This window comes from Salmo salar, chromosome ssa15, assembly GCF_905237065.1.
Source record: "Salmo salar chromosome ssa15, Ssal_v3.1, whole genome shotgun sequence".
Taxonomy (NCBI): Eukaryota; Metazoa; Chordata; class Actinopteri; order Salmoniformes; family Salmonidae; genus Salmo; species Salmo salar.
In genome coordinates, this window is record NC_059456.1 from 70,365,701 (window position 1) to 70,384,907 (window position 19,207).

The 19,207-nt window shown below is 41.3% G+C and overlaps 1 protein-coding gene across 2 annotated transcripts in view; it reads right to left on the minus strand.

The window, feature by feature from the left end:
• LOC106572215 (voltage-gated potassium channel subunit beta-2) overlaps positions 1–17,047 on the minus strand; it is a 110,803-nt gene extending 93,756 nt beyond the window's left edge. For both annotated transcript variants that reach the window (XM_014146206.2, XM_045696012.1), the window contains exons 1-3: positions 16,802–17,047; positions 9,573–9,725; positions 9,159–9,212 (exon numbers count right to left, since the gene is read on the minus strand). In XM_014146206.2, the coding sequence (XP_014001681.1) occupies positions 9,159–9,212; positions 9,573–9,649 (131 nt within the window). In that variant the 5' untranslated portion in view covers positions 9,650–9,725; positions 16,802–17,047. The remainder of the gene's footprint in view (positions 1–9,158; positions 9,213–9,572; positions 9,726–16,801) is intronic.
• Positions 17,048–19,207: the final 2,160 nt, after the last annotated feature.

The following is a 19,207-nucleotide window of genomic DNA, read 5'->3' on the forward strand; positions in this document are numbered from 1 at the left end:
GAGGTGGGATGGTGTGGGGGTGCTTTGCTGGTGGCACTGTCTGTGATTTATTTAGAATTCAAGGCAAGGGCCTCCCAAGGGCCGCAGTGCTAGCTGTGCCACTAGAAATCCTAGTTCGAGTCCAGGCTCTGTCGCAGCTGGCCGTGACTGGGAGACCCATGGGGCGGTGCACAATTGGCCTAGTGTTGTTAGGGTAGGTTATGGCCGGCAGGGATCTTCTTGTCCTATTGCATTCTAGTGACTCCTGTGTCGGGCGCAATGCACGCTGACAAGGTCGCCAGGTGTATATTTTGATTTGTTTAACACTTTTTTGATTAATACATTATTCCATATGTGTTATTTCATCGTTTTGTTGTATTCACTATTATTCTACAATGTAGAAAATGGTACAAATAAAGAAAAACCCTTGAATGAGTGTGTGTCCAAACTTTTGACTGGTATATATACTGAGTGCACAAATCATTATGAACACCTTCGTAATATTGAGTTGCACCACAAGTTGACTAAATTTTTCCCACAGTTGTGTGAAGTTGGCTGGATGTCCTTTGGGTGGTGGCCCATTGTTGATACACATGGTAAACTGCTGAGAGTGAAAAACCCAGCAGCTTTGCAGTTCTTGACACAAACCGGTGCGCCTGTCACCTACTATCATGTAAGGCACTTAAATATTTTGTCTTGCCCATTCATGCTCTGAATGGCACACATACGCAATCCATGTCTCAATTGTCTCAAGGCTTAAAACGTATTCTTTAACCGGTCTCCTCCCCTTCATCTACACTGATTGAAGTGGATTTAACAACTTACATCAATAAGGGATCATAGCTTCCACCTGGATTCACCTGGTCAGTCTATTTCATGGAATGCGCAGGTGTTCTTAAAGTGGAACTGACAACGTTTAACTACTTTGAAGATATGAAACAAACAGAATCATGATATTGCCAAAAATATTACATTCCTAGTTTATGCTACAAAACCAACTTTATAAGTGTTTTTTTAAAAAGAGGTTATTTTTCTTACAACTACATGATGTACAGTAAGGCATTGTTATCAGAATAGGATATATATTAATGCATGATTAATATAATTCACTTACATATTTCTTGGTAGTCCTCAAACAATTGCTAATTAAAGGAGGTAAATCACAGCTGGCCTGCTACATTCTTGCCTCCACCCATTCGGGATGCACTATTTCAGTTTCAATGACTCAATATTTTGAACAAAAACAGACGACTGTAACTAAGGCTGGTAATGTCAATACAATGAACCTAGCAAGGGTACTGACCACAAGACAGTCATAGCATGCCTAATAGGCTAGAGCACGTGTCAAACACAAGGCCTGCCGGGTGAATAGGACACACAAGCGAGTATAAATTAGTCAGAAATTCAGTAATCTACATTATGAAATTACAGCCTGATGCGCTTGCATCAGTAAATGCGTGCAGCGGAGGGAAAGACACATGCCACAGTCCTAGCTGGGCTACTAAAATGTTGCAGTCTGGCTTCAGTTTTTAAAGATTGACAATGAATAAGCAAAAAACTAAACCTGCAACAAAACACCATGCAGAGGAGAAACATGTAGGCCTAGTGCAGCAACATTTGAGCAGCAGCCTAGTCCAGCTACTCAACTACAAGACTTTTTGAGTGCAGCTTACAGCATTGCTGCGTTAAACCACACCGGTGATCCATGCTGTGTAAAAAAAAGTAAGTTTAAATGTTACAACAACCTATAGCTACGTTTTTGTTATTTGGAGATATTACATATATACATATAGTGCACTCAGAATATATACACTCGGAAAGGATTCAGACCCCTTGACTTTTTCCACATTTTGTTATGTTGCAGCCTTATTCTTGAATGGATTAAATAGTTTTTTTCCTTAATCAATCTACACACAATAACCCATAATGACCAAGCAACAACAGGTTTACATTTTTTGGCAAATGTATTAAAAATAAAAAATATCTTACATTTACATAAGTATTCAGACCCGTTACTCAGTACTTTGTTAAACGTTGTTATAGGGACAAAATTTGGCTCAGACACGAGACATATGTGGCAGGGTCTACAGACAATCACGTCGCAGACACCAACGTTTTGCTTCCGGACAGGCTGAACACCTTCTTCACTCGCTTTGAAGATAATACAGTGCCACCGACGTGGCCCGCTATCAAGGACTGTGGGCTCTCCTTCTCTGTGGTCGATGTAAGAAAGAAATTTAAGCGTGTTAACCCTCGCAAGGCTGCCGGGCCCAGATGGTATCCCTAGCCGCATTCTCAGAGCATGCGCAGACCAGCTGGCTGGTGTGTTCAAAGATATATTCAATCTCTCCCTATCCCAGTCTGTTGTCCCCAGATACTTCAATATGGCTACCATTGTCCCTGTACCTAAGAAAGCAAAGGTAGTTTAACTAAATGACTATCGCCCCGTAGCACACACCTTCGTCATCATGAAGTGCTTTGAGAGACTAGTCAAGGATCATATCACCTCCACCTTACCTGGCCCACTTCAATTTGCTTACCACACCAATAGATCCACAGACGATGCAATCGCCATCACATTGCACACTGCCCTGTCCCATCTGGACAAGAGGCATACCTATGAAAGAATGCTGTTAATTGACTATAGCTCAGCATTCAACACCATAGTAACCTCCAAGCTCATCATCAAGCTCGAGGCCCTGGGTCTGAACCCTGCCCTGTGCAACTGTGTCCTGGACTTCCTGACGGGTCGCCCCAGGTGGTGAAGGTCAGAACAACAACTCCTCTTCGCTGTTCCTCAACACTGGGGCCCCACAAGGGTGTGTGCTCAGCCCCCTCCTGTTCTCCCTGTTCACCCATGACTGCGTGGCCAAGCACGTCTCCAACTCAATCATCAAGTTTGCAGACAACACAACAGTAGTAGGCTTGATTACCAACAATGATGATACTGCCTACAGGGAGGAGGTGAGGGCTCTGGGACTGTGGTGCCAGGAAAATAACCTCTCACTCAATGTCAACAAAACTAAGGAGATGATCGTGGACTTCAGGGAACAGAAGAGGGAGCACCCCCCTATCCACACCGATGGGACCGCAGTAGAGAAGGTAGAAAGCTTCAAGTTCCTTGGCGTACACATCACTGACAAACTGAAATGATCCACCCACACAGACAGTGTGGTGAAGAAGGCGCAACAGCGCCTCTTCCACCTCAGGAGGCTAAAGCAATACTGTTGTCTAGCAATACTGTCAAGGCCAGTTGTATTGCTTCTTTAATCAGCACAATAGTTTTCAGCTGTGCTAACATAATTGCAAAAGGGTTTTCTAATGATCAATTAGCCTTTTAAAATTATAAACTTGGATTAGCTAACACAACGTGCCATTGGAACACAGGAGTGATGGTTGCTGAGAATGGGCATCTGTACGCCTATGTAGATATTCCTTAAAAGAATCTGCCGTTTCCAGCTACAATAGTCATTTACAACATTAACAATGTCTACACTGTATTTCTGATCAATTTGATGTTATTTTAATGGATAAAAAAATGTGTTTTCTGTCAAAAACAAGGTCATTTCTAAGTGACCCCAAACTTTTGAATGGTAATGTACACTGGAGTTGCTTACCAAGACAACAGTGAATGATCCAGAGTGACTTAAATCTACTTCAAAATCTGTGGCAAGACCTGAAAATGGTTGTGTAGCAATACTGTCAATTAATATTTCTGTATTTTATTTTCAATAAATTTGCTAACATTTTAAAAACATGTTTTCGCTTGATCGTTATGAAGTATTGCATGTAGATGGGTGAGATCATTTTTTTTATTTAATCAATTTTGAATTATGTCTGTAAGACAACATAATGTGGAATAAGGGGGTAATAAAGGGGTATGAATACTTTCCGAAGGCACTGTATCTACTGTATATGTACTGAGTATACAAAACATTAAGAACACCTGAGTTGTGTTCGAATACTCGTACTAACTGCACTAGCCGTACTATTTGTAACGTGAATTGAGTATATCGTATGCTTATTGGTCATAGTATGGATATAGTTAGTATTCCAAAAGTTCCCAGATGTCGTACTAAATTCTCAAAAATACGAAGTATCTATGCAGTGGATACTTTTTCTGTGCTTTTAGGGCCCATAATGCAATTCTTCAGAAAATGGGCGTGGCTTTACAACATTTTCAGATTTGAAGAAAATGGCAGAAAATATGTCCAACGACAGCGGATACAAATTTATTGCTATAACTAATTATGACAAATGTTCACAACATGTTGAGCAATGTAATAAAGTAATGACTTTTCAAATAAGTTACACGTTATGTTGGCTGACAATCTGTTAACTACGCTATCCTTTAGAACCGCATAGCTTTACAGCAGTATGTATCAGTATGTTAGCTAGTTACCTAACATTAGTTGATTACTAATATATCAAACTTGCCAGGCAGTATAATAACTACCTAACTAACTACCTAATGTTTATTGACTTGATTATTCACATCATTCTCAGCTAAGTGGTATAGTTGTTGTGCGTTTCAATGGACATTGTTCATTCTGGCTATCTACTCCGATTTCAGAGCACTCTTGTGCAGAATAACTGAATAATTTATGAATGCTCAACACCCGTTGAATATGGCCGTGTCAGTAAATGTTGGCAAAAAAGTATAATTAAATCGTTGCCAGCAGCACAGTTGCAGTCATCAACGCTCTGGATAACATGAAAACTGCCTAACCAGCTCTGCTAGGGCAAGTAAAATGATCAGAGTGAGGTGTTCTCTCATTTGGGTCTGGAAGTAGTTGGCTTGGGTGCTTGACTGCCGTTGAACACTCGGATCAACCCTACTTCTCGGCCAGAGCATCCAGTGTGTGCTCTGAATGCTCCGAGAGTGAAGCGCTCTGAATTTACGAATGGACAATCTGACAACCCTCTGGATTTACAAACGCCCAGAGCGCACTCTGGCAATTACATTTACAAATGCACACAAAATCGGAAAATGTTTAGCTAGTCATTTGTTATGCTAACAAGCTAGCAAGAGGTTGCATAACAACCACATCAATTTCCGGTAGACAGGCAAAGCTCTAGTATGCTCAACTGAAACGATACCCTTCGTTTACAGTATACTAAAATGAACTAATAGTATATTTTTTTTATTTTACTAGGCAAGTCAGTTAACAATAAATTCTTATTTTCAATGACGGCCTAGGAACAGTGGGTTAACTGCCTTGTTCAGGGGCAGAACGACAGATTTGTACCTTGTCAGCGCAGGGATTCAAACTTGCAACTTTTTAGTTACTAGTCCAACACTCTAACCACTAGGCTACGCTGCCGCCCCAGTACGTAGCATATACTCATTAAGTATGTAGTATACAGTATGTTAGTATGGGTATTCGAACACAGCTCTGCTCTTTCCATGACATAGACTGACCAGGTGAATCCAGGTGGAAGCTTTGATACCTTATTGATGTCACTTCAATCAGTGTAGATGAAGGGGAGAAAACAGGTTAAAGAAGGATATTTAAGCATTGTGATAATTAAGACATGGATTATGCATGTGTGCCATTAAGAAATGGGTAAGACAACAAATGTAAGTGCCTTTGAACGGGGTATGGTAGTAGGTGCCTTGTGTACCATTTTGTCAAGAACTTCAACACTGCTGGGTTTTTCACATCTGTCATTCTCATTGAAAGCAAGTCTAAGAAGCGTTAGATCATTTCTATATGCGTTGTTTCTATGCTTCCTGTTCTTAAGTGTTGTTTTTACATATTTTACTTTCAGTTTTGTACACCAGCTTCAAACAGCTGAAAATACAATATTTTTGGTTATGGAAAACATATCTCACAGTGGTTAAGATGGTACAATGATTCTCTACATTTCTCTCGTTTCAGGAAACAGGAGCACCATTTGAGCGTAAACTTTTTTTAAATCAAAATGCAATTTTGGGCAGTAATGCCTCCTGGAACATGTGAACTTTCATGTGCCTTAATAACAAACGTGTATGCCATCTGAAAATACGAATAAAATTGTTAAATTACGAGCCTAGTTGGTTTAGCCACAGAAAAAGTAGGCAACCTTCCCACATGCCATGATTGTCTGAGATAATGATTGGAATGGACATGCCGAGAGATGAGTTCGGATTGGTCTGCCATGAAGCACGCTTCTGTCTAAAATATGAGCTGGTCAGTATGTGTAGGTAATCGTTTCTAGCATGGCTTTTTTGAAAGATATCACATAGTAGAACTGCATAAGTGTTGCTCTCCACTTTCTGGAGGACGGAGTTTTGAAATCAGTGGAATTAGAGTATGATAGCTAAGGACATGGAGAACATTCTGGTGTTTGATTGCAAATATGCAGACAGAGTCGAAAAGAGAACACACAGAAGGCTGTTGTATAAAACACCTGTCTCCGGATTACAACTTCAAACTAAGGGCAACCATGGCATCCGTGACAGAGAGGGAGAAGCGTCCATCCATGTATATGGGTAAGAGAGTCTAGCTAGCTACATTTTCAGATATTATACGTTTGTAATTATGTCAGAAAGTCATTTTCATTTAAAGTTTAAGTGTACTGTTAGCCAGCTAGCTAACATTCCGTGTATGATCTGTGTAGTAATATTATTCATATTATTGTTTAGCTAGCTAGCTATATGTCTAAACAATAGCAAGTAACTATTTCAATAGAATGTTTATGCTGTCACTGCGACAACTGTCAACAGATGTAGCTGGTAAATTCGCTCTGGCTATCTACTCAGATTTCAGAGCACTCTCGTCTAAGTGTGCAAGAGCGCAGAATAACTGACAAATTTACGAACGCTCAACACCCATTGAATATGGACGGTGTCAGTAAACGTTGGCAAAAAATCGTCACAAAATGTTTGTCAGCAGCACAGTTGCAGTCACCCATGCTCTGGATAACATAAAAACAGCCTAACCAGCTCTGGTGGGGCAAGTAAAATGGTCAAAGTGAGCTGTTCTCTCATTTGTGTCTGGAAGTGGCTAGCAAGCTAGCCAACGTTAGCCAGTTAGCTTAGGTGCTTGACTGCTGTTGTTAGGTCAGAAAGCTCGGATCAACCCTACTCCTCAGCCAGAGCGTCTTGTGTGTCCTCTGAACACTCCCAGAGCAAAATGCTCTGAATTTACAAATGGACAATCTGACAATGCTATGAGTTTACAAATGCCAAGAGCACACTCTGGCACTCCAAATTAAATGTATGAACACACCCGTAGTATAAACCAGCCGTTAGTCTTGAAATCTTTGGATGCTTAGTACATAGCCTCACATGTGAATCCTTAACTTGTTATGGATAGGGGGCAGTATTTTCACGTCCGGATAAAAAACGTACCCGATTTAATCTGGTTATTACTCCTGCCCAGAAACTAGAATATGCATTTAATTAGTAGCTTTGGATAGAAAACACTCCAAAGTTTCTAAAACTGTTTGAATGGTGTCTGTGAGTATAACAGAACTCAAATGGAAGGCCAAAACCTGAGAAGATTCTGTACAGGAAGTACCCCGTCTGACCATTTCTTGGCCTTCTTTGTCATCTCTATCCAAAACAAAGGATCTCTGCTGTAACGTGACATTTTCTAAGGCTCCCATAGGCTCTCAGAAGGCGCCAGAACGTTGAATGATGACTTTGCAGCCCATGGCTGAAAAACAGTAGCGCATTTGGTAAGTGGTCGATCTGAGAACAATGAGACGGGTGCCCACGTGCAGGTGAAGAGTCCATTTTAGATTATCAGTCTTTGAACGAAAACAACAACTCCCGGTCGGAATATTATCGCTATTTTACGAGAAAAATCGCATAAAAATTGATTTTAAACAGCGTTTGACATGCTTCGAAGTACGGTAATGGAATATTTTGAAATTCTTTGTCACGATACGCGTCCGTGCGTCACCCTTCGTTACCCTTCAGATAGTGTGTTGAACGCACGAACAAAACACCGCTATTTGGATATAACTATGGATTATTTGGAACCAAACCAACATTTGTTGTTGAAGTAGAAGTCCTGGGAGTGCATTCTGACGAAGAACAGCAAAGGTAATCCAATTTTTCTTATAGTAAATCTGAGTTTGGTGAGTACCAAACTTGGTGGGTGTCAAAATAGCTAGCCCGTGATGGCGAGCTATCTACTCAGAATATTGCAAAATGTGCTTTCACCGAAAAGCTATTTTAAAATCGGACACCGCGATTGCATAAAGGAGTTCTGTATCTATAATTCTTAAAATAATTGTTATGTTTTTTGTGAACGTTTATCGTGAGTAATTTAGTAAATTCACCGGAAGTGTTCGGTGGGAATGCTAGTTCTGAACGTCACATACTAATGTAAAAAGCTGGTTTTTGATATAAATATGAACTTGATTGAACAAAACATGCATGTATTGTATAACATAATGTCCTAGGAGTGTCATCTGATGAAGATCATCAAAGGTTAGTGCTGCATTTAGCTGTGGTTTTGTTTTTTGTGACATTATATGCTAGCTTGAAAAATGGGTGTCTGATTATTTCTGGCTGGGTACTCTCCTGACATAATCTAATGTTTTGCTTTCGTTGTAAAGCCTTTTTGAAATCGGACAGTGTGGTTAGATAAAGGAGAGTCTTGTCTTTAAAATGCTGTAAAATAGTCATATGTTTGAAAAATTGAAGTTTTCGGATTTTCGAGGAGTTTGTATTTCGCGCCACGCCCAATCATTGGATATTGGAGTGGTGTTCCGCTAGCGGAACGTCTAGATGTATTAAAGAGATGGGTGGGGCTAAAGCTTACGATGCTGAACGATGCTGAAAGGGTGTAGACAAAAAAGAGCTCTCCAGTAGGTACCAAAACATACGAGGGCCATTTTCTCAAAAGTGAGGTTACAAGTTTATCAACTTTCAAAGCAGAATTACTTTCCCATTGTTCCTCAACTGTAGTGTATGATATACCATTTTCTAGCACCGAGTCTCTACATTTATCCAATGTAAAAAAAAAAACATTTCAAATTTTGCTACATAAGACCGAATCGAGCTGGTCGTTCACAAATTAATTTGAGCAACCAGGAAATGGCAAAGCAATTTCTGCATAGTGCATCTTTAATATTTTATGAGCTGGTTCCACAGGCATAACACTGTGGTTCATTGACCGAGGACTGACAGAGAATATGACTGCATATCCAGGGAGGAGGGATATAAGACAGACAAATTGTACCTGTAGTACTGCAACTGTCGCTTGCTGGGACTCCCATGGCTCCCATATCGAGCACTGGAGAGAAAAATAGAAATATAGCGAGCAGGAGCGAGAGAGCATTGTCCAAGCAAGCAAGAGAGATGCAAGGCAACCTACAAGTAATACAAGGGTAAAATAAAACAGAACTACAATACTACAGCACTAAGCCAAATTTCCCTGCTGCTGTGAGGCTGTAATTTTTCAGCCATACATGTATGGCTCCACCTTGTGTTGATTCTGTGTGTGTGTGTGTGTGTGTGTGTGTGTGTGTGTGTGTGTGTGTGTGTGTGTGTGTGTGTGTGTGTGTGTGTGTGTGTGTGTGTGTGTGTGTGTGTGTGTGTGTGTGTGTGTGTGTGTGTGTGTGTGTGTGTGCGCGTGTGTGTGTATCTGTTGTACCTGTAGATCATGCCAGGGGATGCATGCTGTTTATGGGAGAGCCGCGCCGGCGAGTCCTGGTTGGATTCAGGATACATGAGGTCACGAGGAGGGGGGTGTGGCGGGATGGAACGCCTGCTGTGGGGTCACGCTCTCACCTATGACCTCTTACCTCTGTGGACAGACAAGAAACGACAGGGTAAGACTGAACTTGCTGGGTTTAGAGAATGTATGGTGAGTCTTCCATAAAGTCTTTAAAATAAATACAGTATCTGAAACTAGATAGTGTTTCCAGAGGCTTCAGCGCTCTCAATTTTATATTGTTCTATAGTGCCTCCTAGAGTCTGCTAAGAGGTTTTCATGACAATGTAGGGTATTTTGAAGGGTTGTAGCTGTCACATAGTGTTTATGTGGGGTGTGCATCACCATTGCAGAGGGGGAGAAGCATTAGCCTAAACCCTTAATGAAATTAATTTCTGAAGTCAGACTGGGTTATTTTAAGGGTTTCTGCACATAGTCAAAGGGAAATAGGTATTGGTAAGATGTTTGCCTATCTGATAGTGTTTCTAGAAGCATCAGAAGTGTCATTACTTTTATAATGTTCTACGGACAAACCCTCCAATAGATGTTGCTGTTCTCTAACATACCTGACCATGCTCAATCAGAACAAAGCAAGCAAATCACTTTAATAAAAGTCCCATTTCATTATTGCTTTTTACACATTTCTATCGGCAAAAAATCATCCCCCATCCCTGGATTAAGACACTGTGGATTCATTTTCTGAACCAATCTACTTAAAGGCCAGTGTTCTCTCTGATTCTGTCCCCCCGTTGGATTCTATTTCCCCTAACTCTGTTTGAAAAGAAACAGAAAGGCAATATTAAAAAAATTCTACCAAATGTTGTCGGATCATTGATATAAACACAATCGGATGTCGCATATGATGTGGTGTCACTGTTAGAGATTTGGTTCAGATCCAAAAATGCTTATCCAAATGCAAGGAGGGGGCTATGGCTGTTGAATAAAATGGCCAACTCGAAAGGCTAGTCACATTTTCACTGTATTAGTGAAGGTCATGTCCTACACTGAGTATGATAAAAAATACAAAATGGACACTGAAACCCACAGTTGAAATAAAATCCACTGTAAAACCAAGAGAGTTGTTCACCTTCCAGGTCATAGATAGAGAATGTATGGTCAGTCTTTTGGGCTCCTGAGTGGCGCAGCGGTCTAAGGTACTGCATCACTGCAGTCCCTGGTTTGATTCCAGGCTGCATCACATTCGGCAGTGATTGGGAGTCTCATAGGGTGGTGCACAATTGGCCCAGTGTCGTCCAGGTTTGGTTGGGGTAGGCCGTCATTGTAAATAAGATTTTGTTCTTAAATGACTTGCCTAGTTTAAATAAAGGTAAAAAATATATTGGCCTCAAGCCACTGTTAAAGGAGGGCTGGTGCGTGCTCTGGTGTGGTCTCTGTGGCTGAAGTGCATCAATGTTATGACTCATTACCCTCAGCATTGTGAGGGAGCGGTCATGATAAAGCTATGGCAGATCATGTGAAGGTGACTCCAAACTCCCTCCTCCAACTCATTGAGATACAGAGCAGGGCTGGCCACAGCAATAATGGCTGCCTACTAGCCATTGAGCAGTTTCTGGTAGATATTCTGTAGTCTGGCTGATACCAAACTCAAAATCCTCCTGACTTCAGTCTGGAAAGTCTGTTTTGAAGTTATGCCTTGATAATGAAGGGGGCTGTGCTTTTACTGGTTGATTCTCCTCCATGTCTTTCTCACTCAAACACCCACAAGCACAGCCACACACGGCCCCCTTCCATCACAACTGTTGGATTTTCAAATCCAAGCAACGAGAGGTCTCAACCCCCCCAGGAAATAAAAAACATTTTGAGAGATCCAATCAATGCGTCCGCTCAATTTCTGAGCGAATATTGCATTAACAAACGACCTCCTTTCCAGACAAGTGATTCACAGCTCTTCCTCGGGAAAAGAGACACTATATAATTAAAAATAGTGCTCCATCTACTGAAAGTACTGTATTACACAGGCACCATAGTTCACATATCTATTTCAAATCCAGATTCTTCTTGCCAACTGATTCTTCATGACCATTTAGAAAGGAACATTGTCACAGATGACTAATGCTGAATCTGAATATTGAAATGTCGGATGTGTCTGAAATGGCAACTCTGCATTTAATCACGCAAAGGCATCATTGTCCATTGAATATAACATACAATAGGCCTATTAGTTGATGTCACTGTACAAACAGTAGATGGACCACTTTTTTATTATTATATAAGTCGTAAAACGGAGGAAAACAGACCGAAACAGGGAGGGAGAACCTGAACTTGTTTTCCTTTTCCATAGCAAAACTTTTTGCTACGCTGTGTACTAATGAATGCAACCATAGTTTTCCCACTGTCATAGAGTTTCACTGTTAAATCCGTCCCTTGCCCTTGGTCTGATAAATCAGCCTAAAACCGCTGGTGTAATTGGAAATGTATACTCCCTCGATCTAAGAAAAGAAGTTCATTAAAAAGTGGAAAGGTCTGACTGAATCCAAGAATAACATTACAATAGGACGCTGAGCAGGGAGAATGGCAACCAAGAGGGACATGGACCAATTCAGATTATGGCCCAGTCCAAAAAGAACCCCTTGCCCCCTAGGCACTTGAATAGAATGTAAAATCATTTTAATGTATAAGCAATATGGGGGTTGCTCCACCTTTCCCTCTGATAGGCTGGGTGAAATTTTCACCAAATTGCTAATACCTATACAATCCTTTCAGATGAGTAGAAATTGACTGCCAACATACACATGGAATTTGGTGTTGAAAATGTAGTGCATAGCTGTAGGCATTACACTAAGCAGTAACCTGGTTTCTACTTTAAAAATACATCGATCCCAGATGCCCTCTCCATTTTTTTCCTGCCTCCCGTGTGTGTGTGCGTGTGTCTTTATGTGTGTGTGTGTGAGAGCGTGTGTTTGTGCTGACAAGGAGCCCAGGAAGGCCAACCTGCTCCTGCCTCTTGCACCCCGTCCTTGTTCCAGCCAAGGAAGCAGAGAGCCAGCCAAGAAGAATTTTCCTGGCACCAAATGAAACACGACAGAAATGGTGCCATAAAACAAGTGAAGAGTCTGAGTTCCACCGTTCCTGTAACTTTTTGAGCCTAAATAGCAACTGAAACAACCCACCACAACCCTCCGACTGCAGCTGCCTTTGAACCAAACACAAGCCATGATTGTGGATCAACAACTCCCAAGAGCTAGAGACCAAGAGGTGAGACGGGAAGGTGTCCAACGTATCCATAGTCAACAAAATGCGTGCTTGCCCTCTGAAGTCAGTGTTGCATGAGGTGATATGACATATAGAAACCATAAACCAAAGCTCTAAATGAATCTCCAACAGGTAGACTCCAGTTTTTCAAACAAAAAGGGGAATAGAAAGAGGTAGAAAGGAGAGATGGCAAAGGGAGGAGGAATACATTGACTAACAGTGTATCGTGGAGCAACACATGGGGACTCTGCAGCTTTCTCTCAGGCAATGACAACTCATCTGGGACAAACTCCAACCAAGTGGATGGTCGGGTGTCCGCAGCTGGCTTCCGACGGGAGAGGACATTTGATGTATCACCCTCAGCTCACATTTCTGCTGTCTCATGCCATCATCATCGGCTTTCAGCAGCAGGGAGGGAGGGAGGGAGGGAGGGAGGGAGGGAGGGAGGGAGGGAGGGAGGGAGGGAGGGGGGGAGTGAGGGAGGGAGGGAGGGAGGAGAGGTGTTGGAGAGACAGAGTGCTCACTTTGCAGCTATGCCTGAAGTGACACTGATGGGAAAGACTAGAGCCTGGTCACACAGGTATGCAGCTACAGTATAGAGAGGAACTAGATTGTATAGTTGATACAATCCCAATCAGCAGACAATCTACGACTAAATCATAATCAGGTCATGTGTGGCTCAGTTAATAAAGCATGGCATTTGCAATGCCAGGGTTGAGGGTTTGATTCCCATTAGAGACCAGTATGAAAAAGTATGTACTCACTGCTGTAAGTCGCTCTGGATGAGAGCGTCTGCTAAATTACTCAAATGTGTGATGAAAATAAATTGCCTACTGAGTGATTACATATGAAACCAGGAGAAAAAAAGACCACAATATATTTTTTTATTTTTTTATTTCAATATTTATTAATATTGACAAATATAAACATAAATATTGAAAAAACTCAACTTTGGATTTGGATTATTTTTCAATATATTGTTGAACATAATAAACTCTATGGTCAGATGAAAGTTTCAGAGTGGGATCTCTGCCAGTTTTAAAGTTATTCTATAGAGAGAAATTGGTATAGTAGGCAATGTAACCAATCACAGCCCTCCTGTATCATCGCACATCCTGAAAATCACCAGCAGATGACGGCCACTTTGAATTCAATTTCACATTCACTCTGTTGGTAATGCCTACAAACTGGATCATAACTCTTAAAGTAGCAGAGATTTCATTTTGGAACTATGATATGCCCGTACAGTATATTTTGCTCAGCAATACACTAAAAAATAATCCAAATCCAAAGTAGAGTTTTTTCAATATTCATGTTTATATTTTTCAATATTCCTAAATTAATGTATATTCATAAACAAGTCAACATCCACAAGGCCGCAGGGCCAGACGGATTACCAGGACGTGTACTCCGAGCATGCGCTGACCAACTGGCAAGTGTCTTCACTGACATTTTCAATCTGTCCCTGACTGAGTCTGTAATACCAACATGTTTCAAGCAGACCACCATAGTCGCTGTACCCAAGAACAGTAAGGTAACAAGAGGCTTCTCAACAAAGCCATAAGACTCCTGAACAGTTAATCAAATGGCTACCCAGACCCCTCTTTTACGCTGCAGCTACTCTCTGTTTATTATTTATGCGATCACTTTAACTCATGTACATATTGCTATTGTTATTTTACTGCTGTTTTTTTATTATTTGTTACTTTTAATTGTAATTTTAAATGTTTTACTGAACTCTTATTTTTCTTAACTTAAAGCATTGTTGGTTAAGGGCTTGTAAGTAAGCATTTCACTGTAAGGTCTACACCTGCTGTATTCAGTGCATGTGACAAATACAATTTGGATTGATTTGAAGAGAACTCCTGGACTATGAAGGCAGAGAGGAGAGGACCTTCAGTTGTGCTACCTTTCTGTAACTACACATTTACAACAAAATGTGTACATTTTTTAGCACCACCTGCAATAACCAAACCTAGGCTTGCATCAGGTTTGTCAGTGTTCTTTTTTCAACTTCTTTTCCCTGAATGATATCAGATGGATTTCTATAATTGAGCAAAAAAGCTCTCATTGATACATTACGAATCTATGGGTCCAGAAGTGATTTTGATTTTTAGAGAAAAAGACCAGACCAAGACACTGAACTTGACTGAAGGTCTCCATCTGAAGCCCATTTGTAATTGGGCTATGTTTTTATCTCATCCTCCTTCTCCAATGTTCCTCGGACCATCAATCTCCTTGCTCTGAGTAAACCATTGTGACTATTTAATACTGAGCGTGATTCCGTTTCACAATCGTCAATATTTAATGGTGTTAACTCAGATGGAAACAGCAGGATATGTGACACCAGATGCAAAGCTCTAAGGGGTTGGGAGGGTATTAGTAACAATTTTGAAATGGCTGTTAGAAGGTTTGTAGGAAGTTAGAAGTTTGCTATCATGGAGTTTAACAAAATTGCCAAATAACCAAAGCATGGCTCATATTCACTCTAAGAATAGAACATTTGGAGAATGTAGGTTGCTTCAGATACAAATCAAATCCATTGATCCAAATTGTATTACTCAGTTCCTACTTCCAAAAATAATAATAATAATAATAATGATTATTATTATGATAATTTATTTAGTTCCTTTCGGGTAATTTGTCTTGCATCTCAACAAACCACCACACAGCATCACCACATAAGTGCACAGATACATAATTCACAAGCAATAACTTCAGCAGACAACACAGGAATAGCGTTTTCTACTATTACGGAGGTAAAATAATGTCGCGATAATTATTTGATCCAAATAGCCTATAGTAAATGGTTGCTCCTTTCACAGGACAGATCCATCCCCTAATATTTGTCATAACCCAGTCAGTCTGTAGAGCCCCAGGTCAGAGGGCACTTAACATACGATCCAGAGAGGGAGGGAGCAACGCCTTGCAACAAGTCACGACCCCACTTCTTGACATCATCGCTGGACACATGGTGTCAACGTTCAGAGAACAGCGCTGTAAGTGTGCAGAGCATAATGATCCACTTCTTAGCTGAACTGAGGCAGCTGCGCCAAATACGCTTGCCCCAGGATTAAATGATTTATGTATTATCAAACAGTAGATAAACAAGCATCTCATATACAAAACAGGAGCATGTATGGTACAAAGTTGTGTATGACTAGTAGCCATACTTCTACTCGTATTTTTAAATCTGTTGCTAATGCTTGGTCTATAATTGCTGAGTCAAGAATTTGGACCATGGTAAAAACTGATATTTTGATCAATGGATAAATGTTGTTCTCTAAAAGCGTATTCAAACTCACAGATCCAGGACACTCGCTTGTATTCAACAGCTTACTGCACCAAACAATGCAACAGTCACAAACCCAGTTTTGGAATGAATCCCAATCTCACATGCAATGCCTCCCATTGAATGCGCAAAAACAAAATACTCTAGCTAAACACTTCAGTAATTTGGCAAGAGCAGATTGGAGTATTAAACTGCTTGTTTAAGACTCAGCCAACAATCTTTGACAAGGCAAAGTCTGCAAAAAAAACTAGTTTCATAGCCACGGAAACTGAAAGTGTCCTCTAACATGCATCAAACTGACACCTAAACCATATGCAGAAATATCAAACAAATAGTTCATCATAATTAAGAGATATCTCAAAGAGGACATTCACTGAAGATGACTGATTTCTACTGGTGACAGACCATCTCTAGTGAGGCAATCGTGCAGTTAACTTTCAAGTCTGGTTTGCACAGCAAGAAAATATAAATATGTAAAGATGATATCATCGACTGCTAGAGACCACTGCAGCCCTGCAATGATACTATACAGCAACCAGCCATAATGCACATTCAGCATACCGGTATCTGGTCTACTCTGTGCTCCAGCACAGTGCTACTGCATGCTATTAGACTAAAACAGAACACTAGTTATTGAGCAATGTCATTGAGCTTCAGTACCCACCTTTGTCCTTTCCAATGCCCAGTTTAGCTAACCCCAACCTGGCTCAGACGGTGGAGATGATGGGTGGTGATGGAAGGGTAAGCAGAGATCTCTTTTAGAGAGTGAGAGAGGGACAAAGACAGAGAAAAGGGGGGATGCTGGTGGCTAGCCTTCACTTGCTGTATTCTTCCCTGCAGTGTCTGCTTTTGCGCAACAGCATATCGGGAGTGAGGGGGGAGAGAGAAATTATACCGCGAGAGAGATAATGAGATGTGTAAAACTCAGAGAGTAACTGAGAGTCATAGTGTAGGAGCATTCCCTCTTTGTCCATGGCGCAGGCACCGACACATGCACACAGTTCGGCAATATCAGATCTACTATAGAAACTAGACATATATTAACCTGACAATATATTCAATCAAATGATACAATATACATTATCCACTGGGCAAAAACTGGTTGAATCAACGTTGTTTCCACGTCATTTCAACCAAAGAATTCAATGTGATGACGCTGAATCAACAATTTCGTATTTTTTTCACCTAAAGCCAATGACATGGTGCATTTTTTTGTTGAGTTCAAGTTGAATTCACTTTAGTTGACAACTCAACCAAATGTAAATCAAAACTAGATGTTAAACTGACATATGTGCCCAGTAGGAACCTTTTGACTCTGGAAAGTATCTTGAACCTCAAGTGATTGTTCTAATTTTGTTCCTTGTGTGACAGACATGGTATCAAACCCAGGTCCTCTGCACACCTCAAGACAATGCTGCTCATCATGCTAGTTCCTCTCCTAAGATTCTGACACACTGGCTCAAAGTAAAGTTAGTCTTGCCACACAAAGTGAATGGAAGTTTAAATGGGACCTGTCACCTCTCAAAGCAGGGTCACAAAAAGGGAGAGGAGCACTTCTTCCAGAGAGGCTCAAGTTTCTGTCACAGAGGTGTATATGGTCACACTGTATTGCGGGGATTTTTCCATCAGACTCAAACATTCAGCACTTTGCTGAAACTCTGCCCAAAGGTCATCATTATCAAAGGAAAGGACTGCTGCCATGAGGAAAAACACTAGCTTGGCCATTCCCTCAAAAAAGTATGCACCAATAAGGAACTTTTGACACCTCAAGGGTGTCTATCTCTGTTACACAATAATACATTTTCAATTGTATTTCTAATCGTTTGTTTCCTGCTCTGATATTGGGTTTATAACTCAACTGGGCACATGTCCACCCAATCAAAGGATAGGAGAATGAATCTAGTACTTAAAGCATAAGCTACAGCTAGCTAGCACTTGCAGTGCATAAAATCTGTAGAGTAGAGACAAAAATGGAGAGAAATAGAAAAATAACTATTAATTAAAGAGCAACAATAAAATGACAGTAGCAAGGCTGTATTCAGGGGATACCAGTACAGAGTCAATGTGCAGGGGAACAGGTTAGTCGTGGTAATTGAGGTAATATGTACATGTAGGTGGAGTTAAAGTGACTATGCATAGATAATAAACAGAGAAGCAGCAGCGTAAAAATGAGGGGGACTTTGGCAATTTTTAGGGCCTTCCTCTGACACAGCCTGGTATAGAGGTCCTGGATGGCAGAAAGCTTGGCCCCAGTGATGTACTGGGCCATACGCACTACCTTCTGTAGTGCCTTGCGGTCAGAGGCCGAGCAATTGCCATACCAGGCAGTGATGCAACCAGTCAGGATGCTCTCGATGGTGTAGCTGTAGAACTTTTTGAGGATCTGAGGAGCCATGCTAAATCTTTTCAGTCTTCTGAGGGGGAATGGCGTTCTCGTGCCCTCTTCACGACTGTGTTGGTGTCTTTGGACCAGGATAGTTTGTTGGTGATGTGGACACCAAGGATCTTGAAGCTCTCAACCTGCTCCACTACAGCCCCCGTCGATGAGAATGGGGGCATGCTCGATCCTCCTTTTCCTGTAGTCCACAATCATCTCCTTTGCTGTGATCACGTTGAGGGACAGGTTGTTATCCTGGCACCACACTGCCAGGTCTCTGGCCTCCTCCCTATAGGCTGTCTCATCGTTGTTGGTGATCAGGCCTACCACTATTGTGTCATCGGCAAACTTAATGATGGTGTTGGAGTCGTGCTTGGCCATGCAGTCATGTGTGAACAGGGAGTACAGGAGGGGACTGAGAATGCCTGAGGGGCCCCCGTGTTGGGGATCAGCGTGGCGGATGTGTTGTTACCTACCCTTACCACCTGGGGGCGGCCCGTCAGGAAGTCCAGGATCCAGTTGCAGAGGGAGGTGTTGAGTCCCAGGGTCCTTAGCTTAGTGATGAGCTTTGAGGGCACTATGGTGTTAGACGCTGAGCTGTAGTCAATGAAAAGCATTCTCATGTAGGTGTTTCTTTTGTCCAGGTGGGAAAAGGCTGTGTGGAGCTCAATAGAGATTGCATCATCTGTTGAT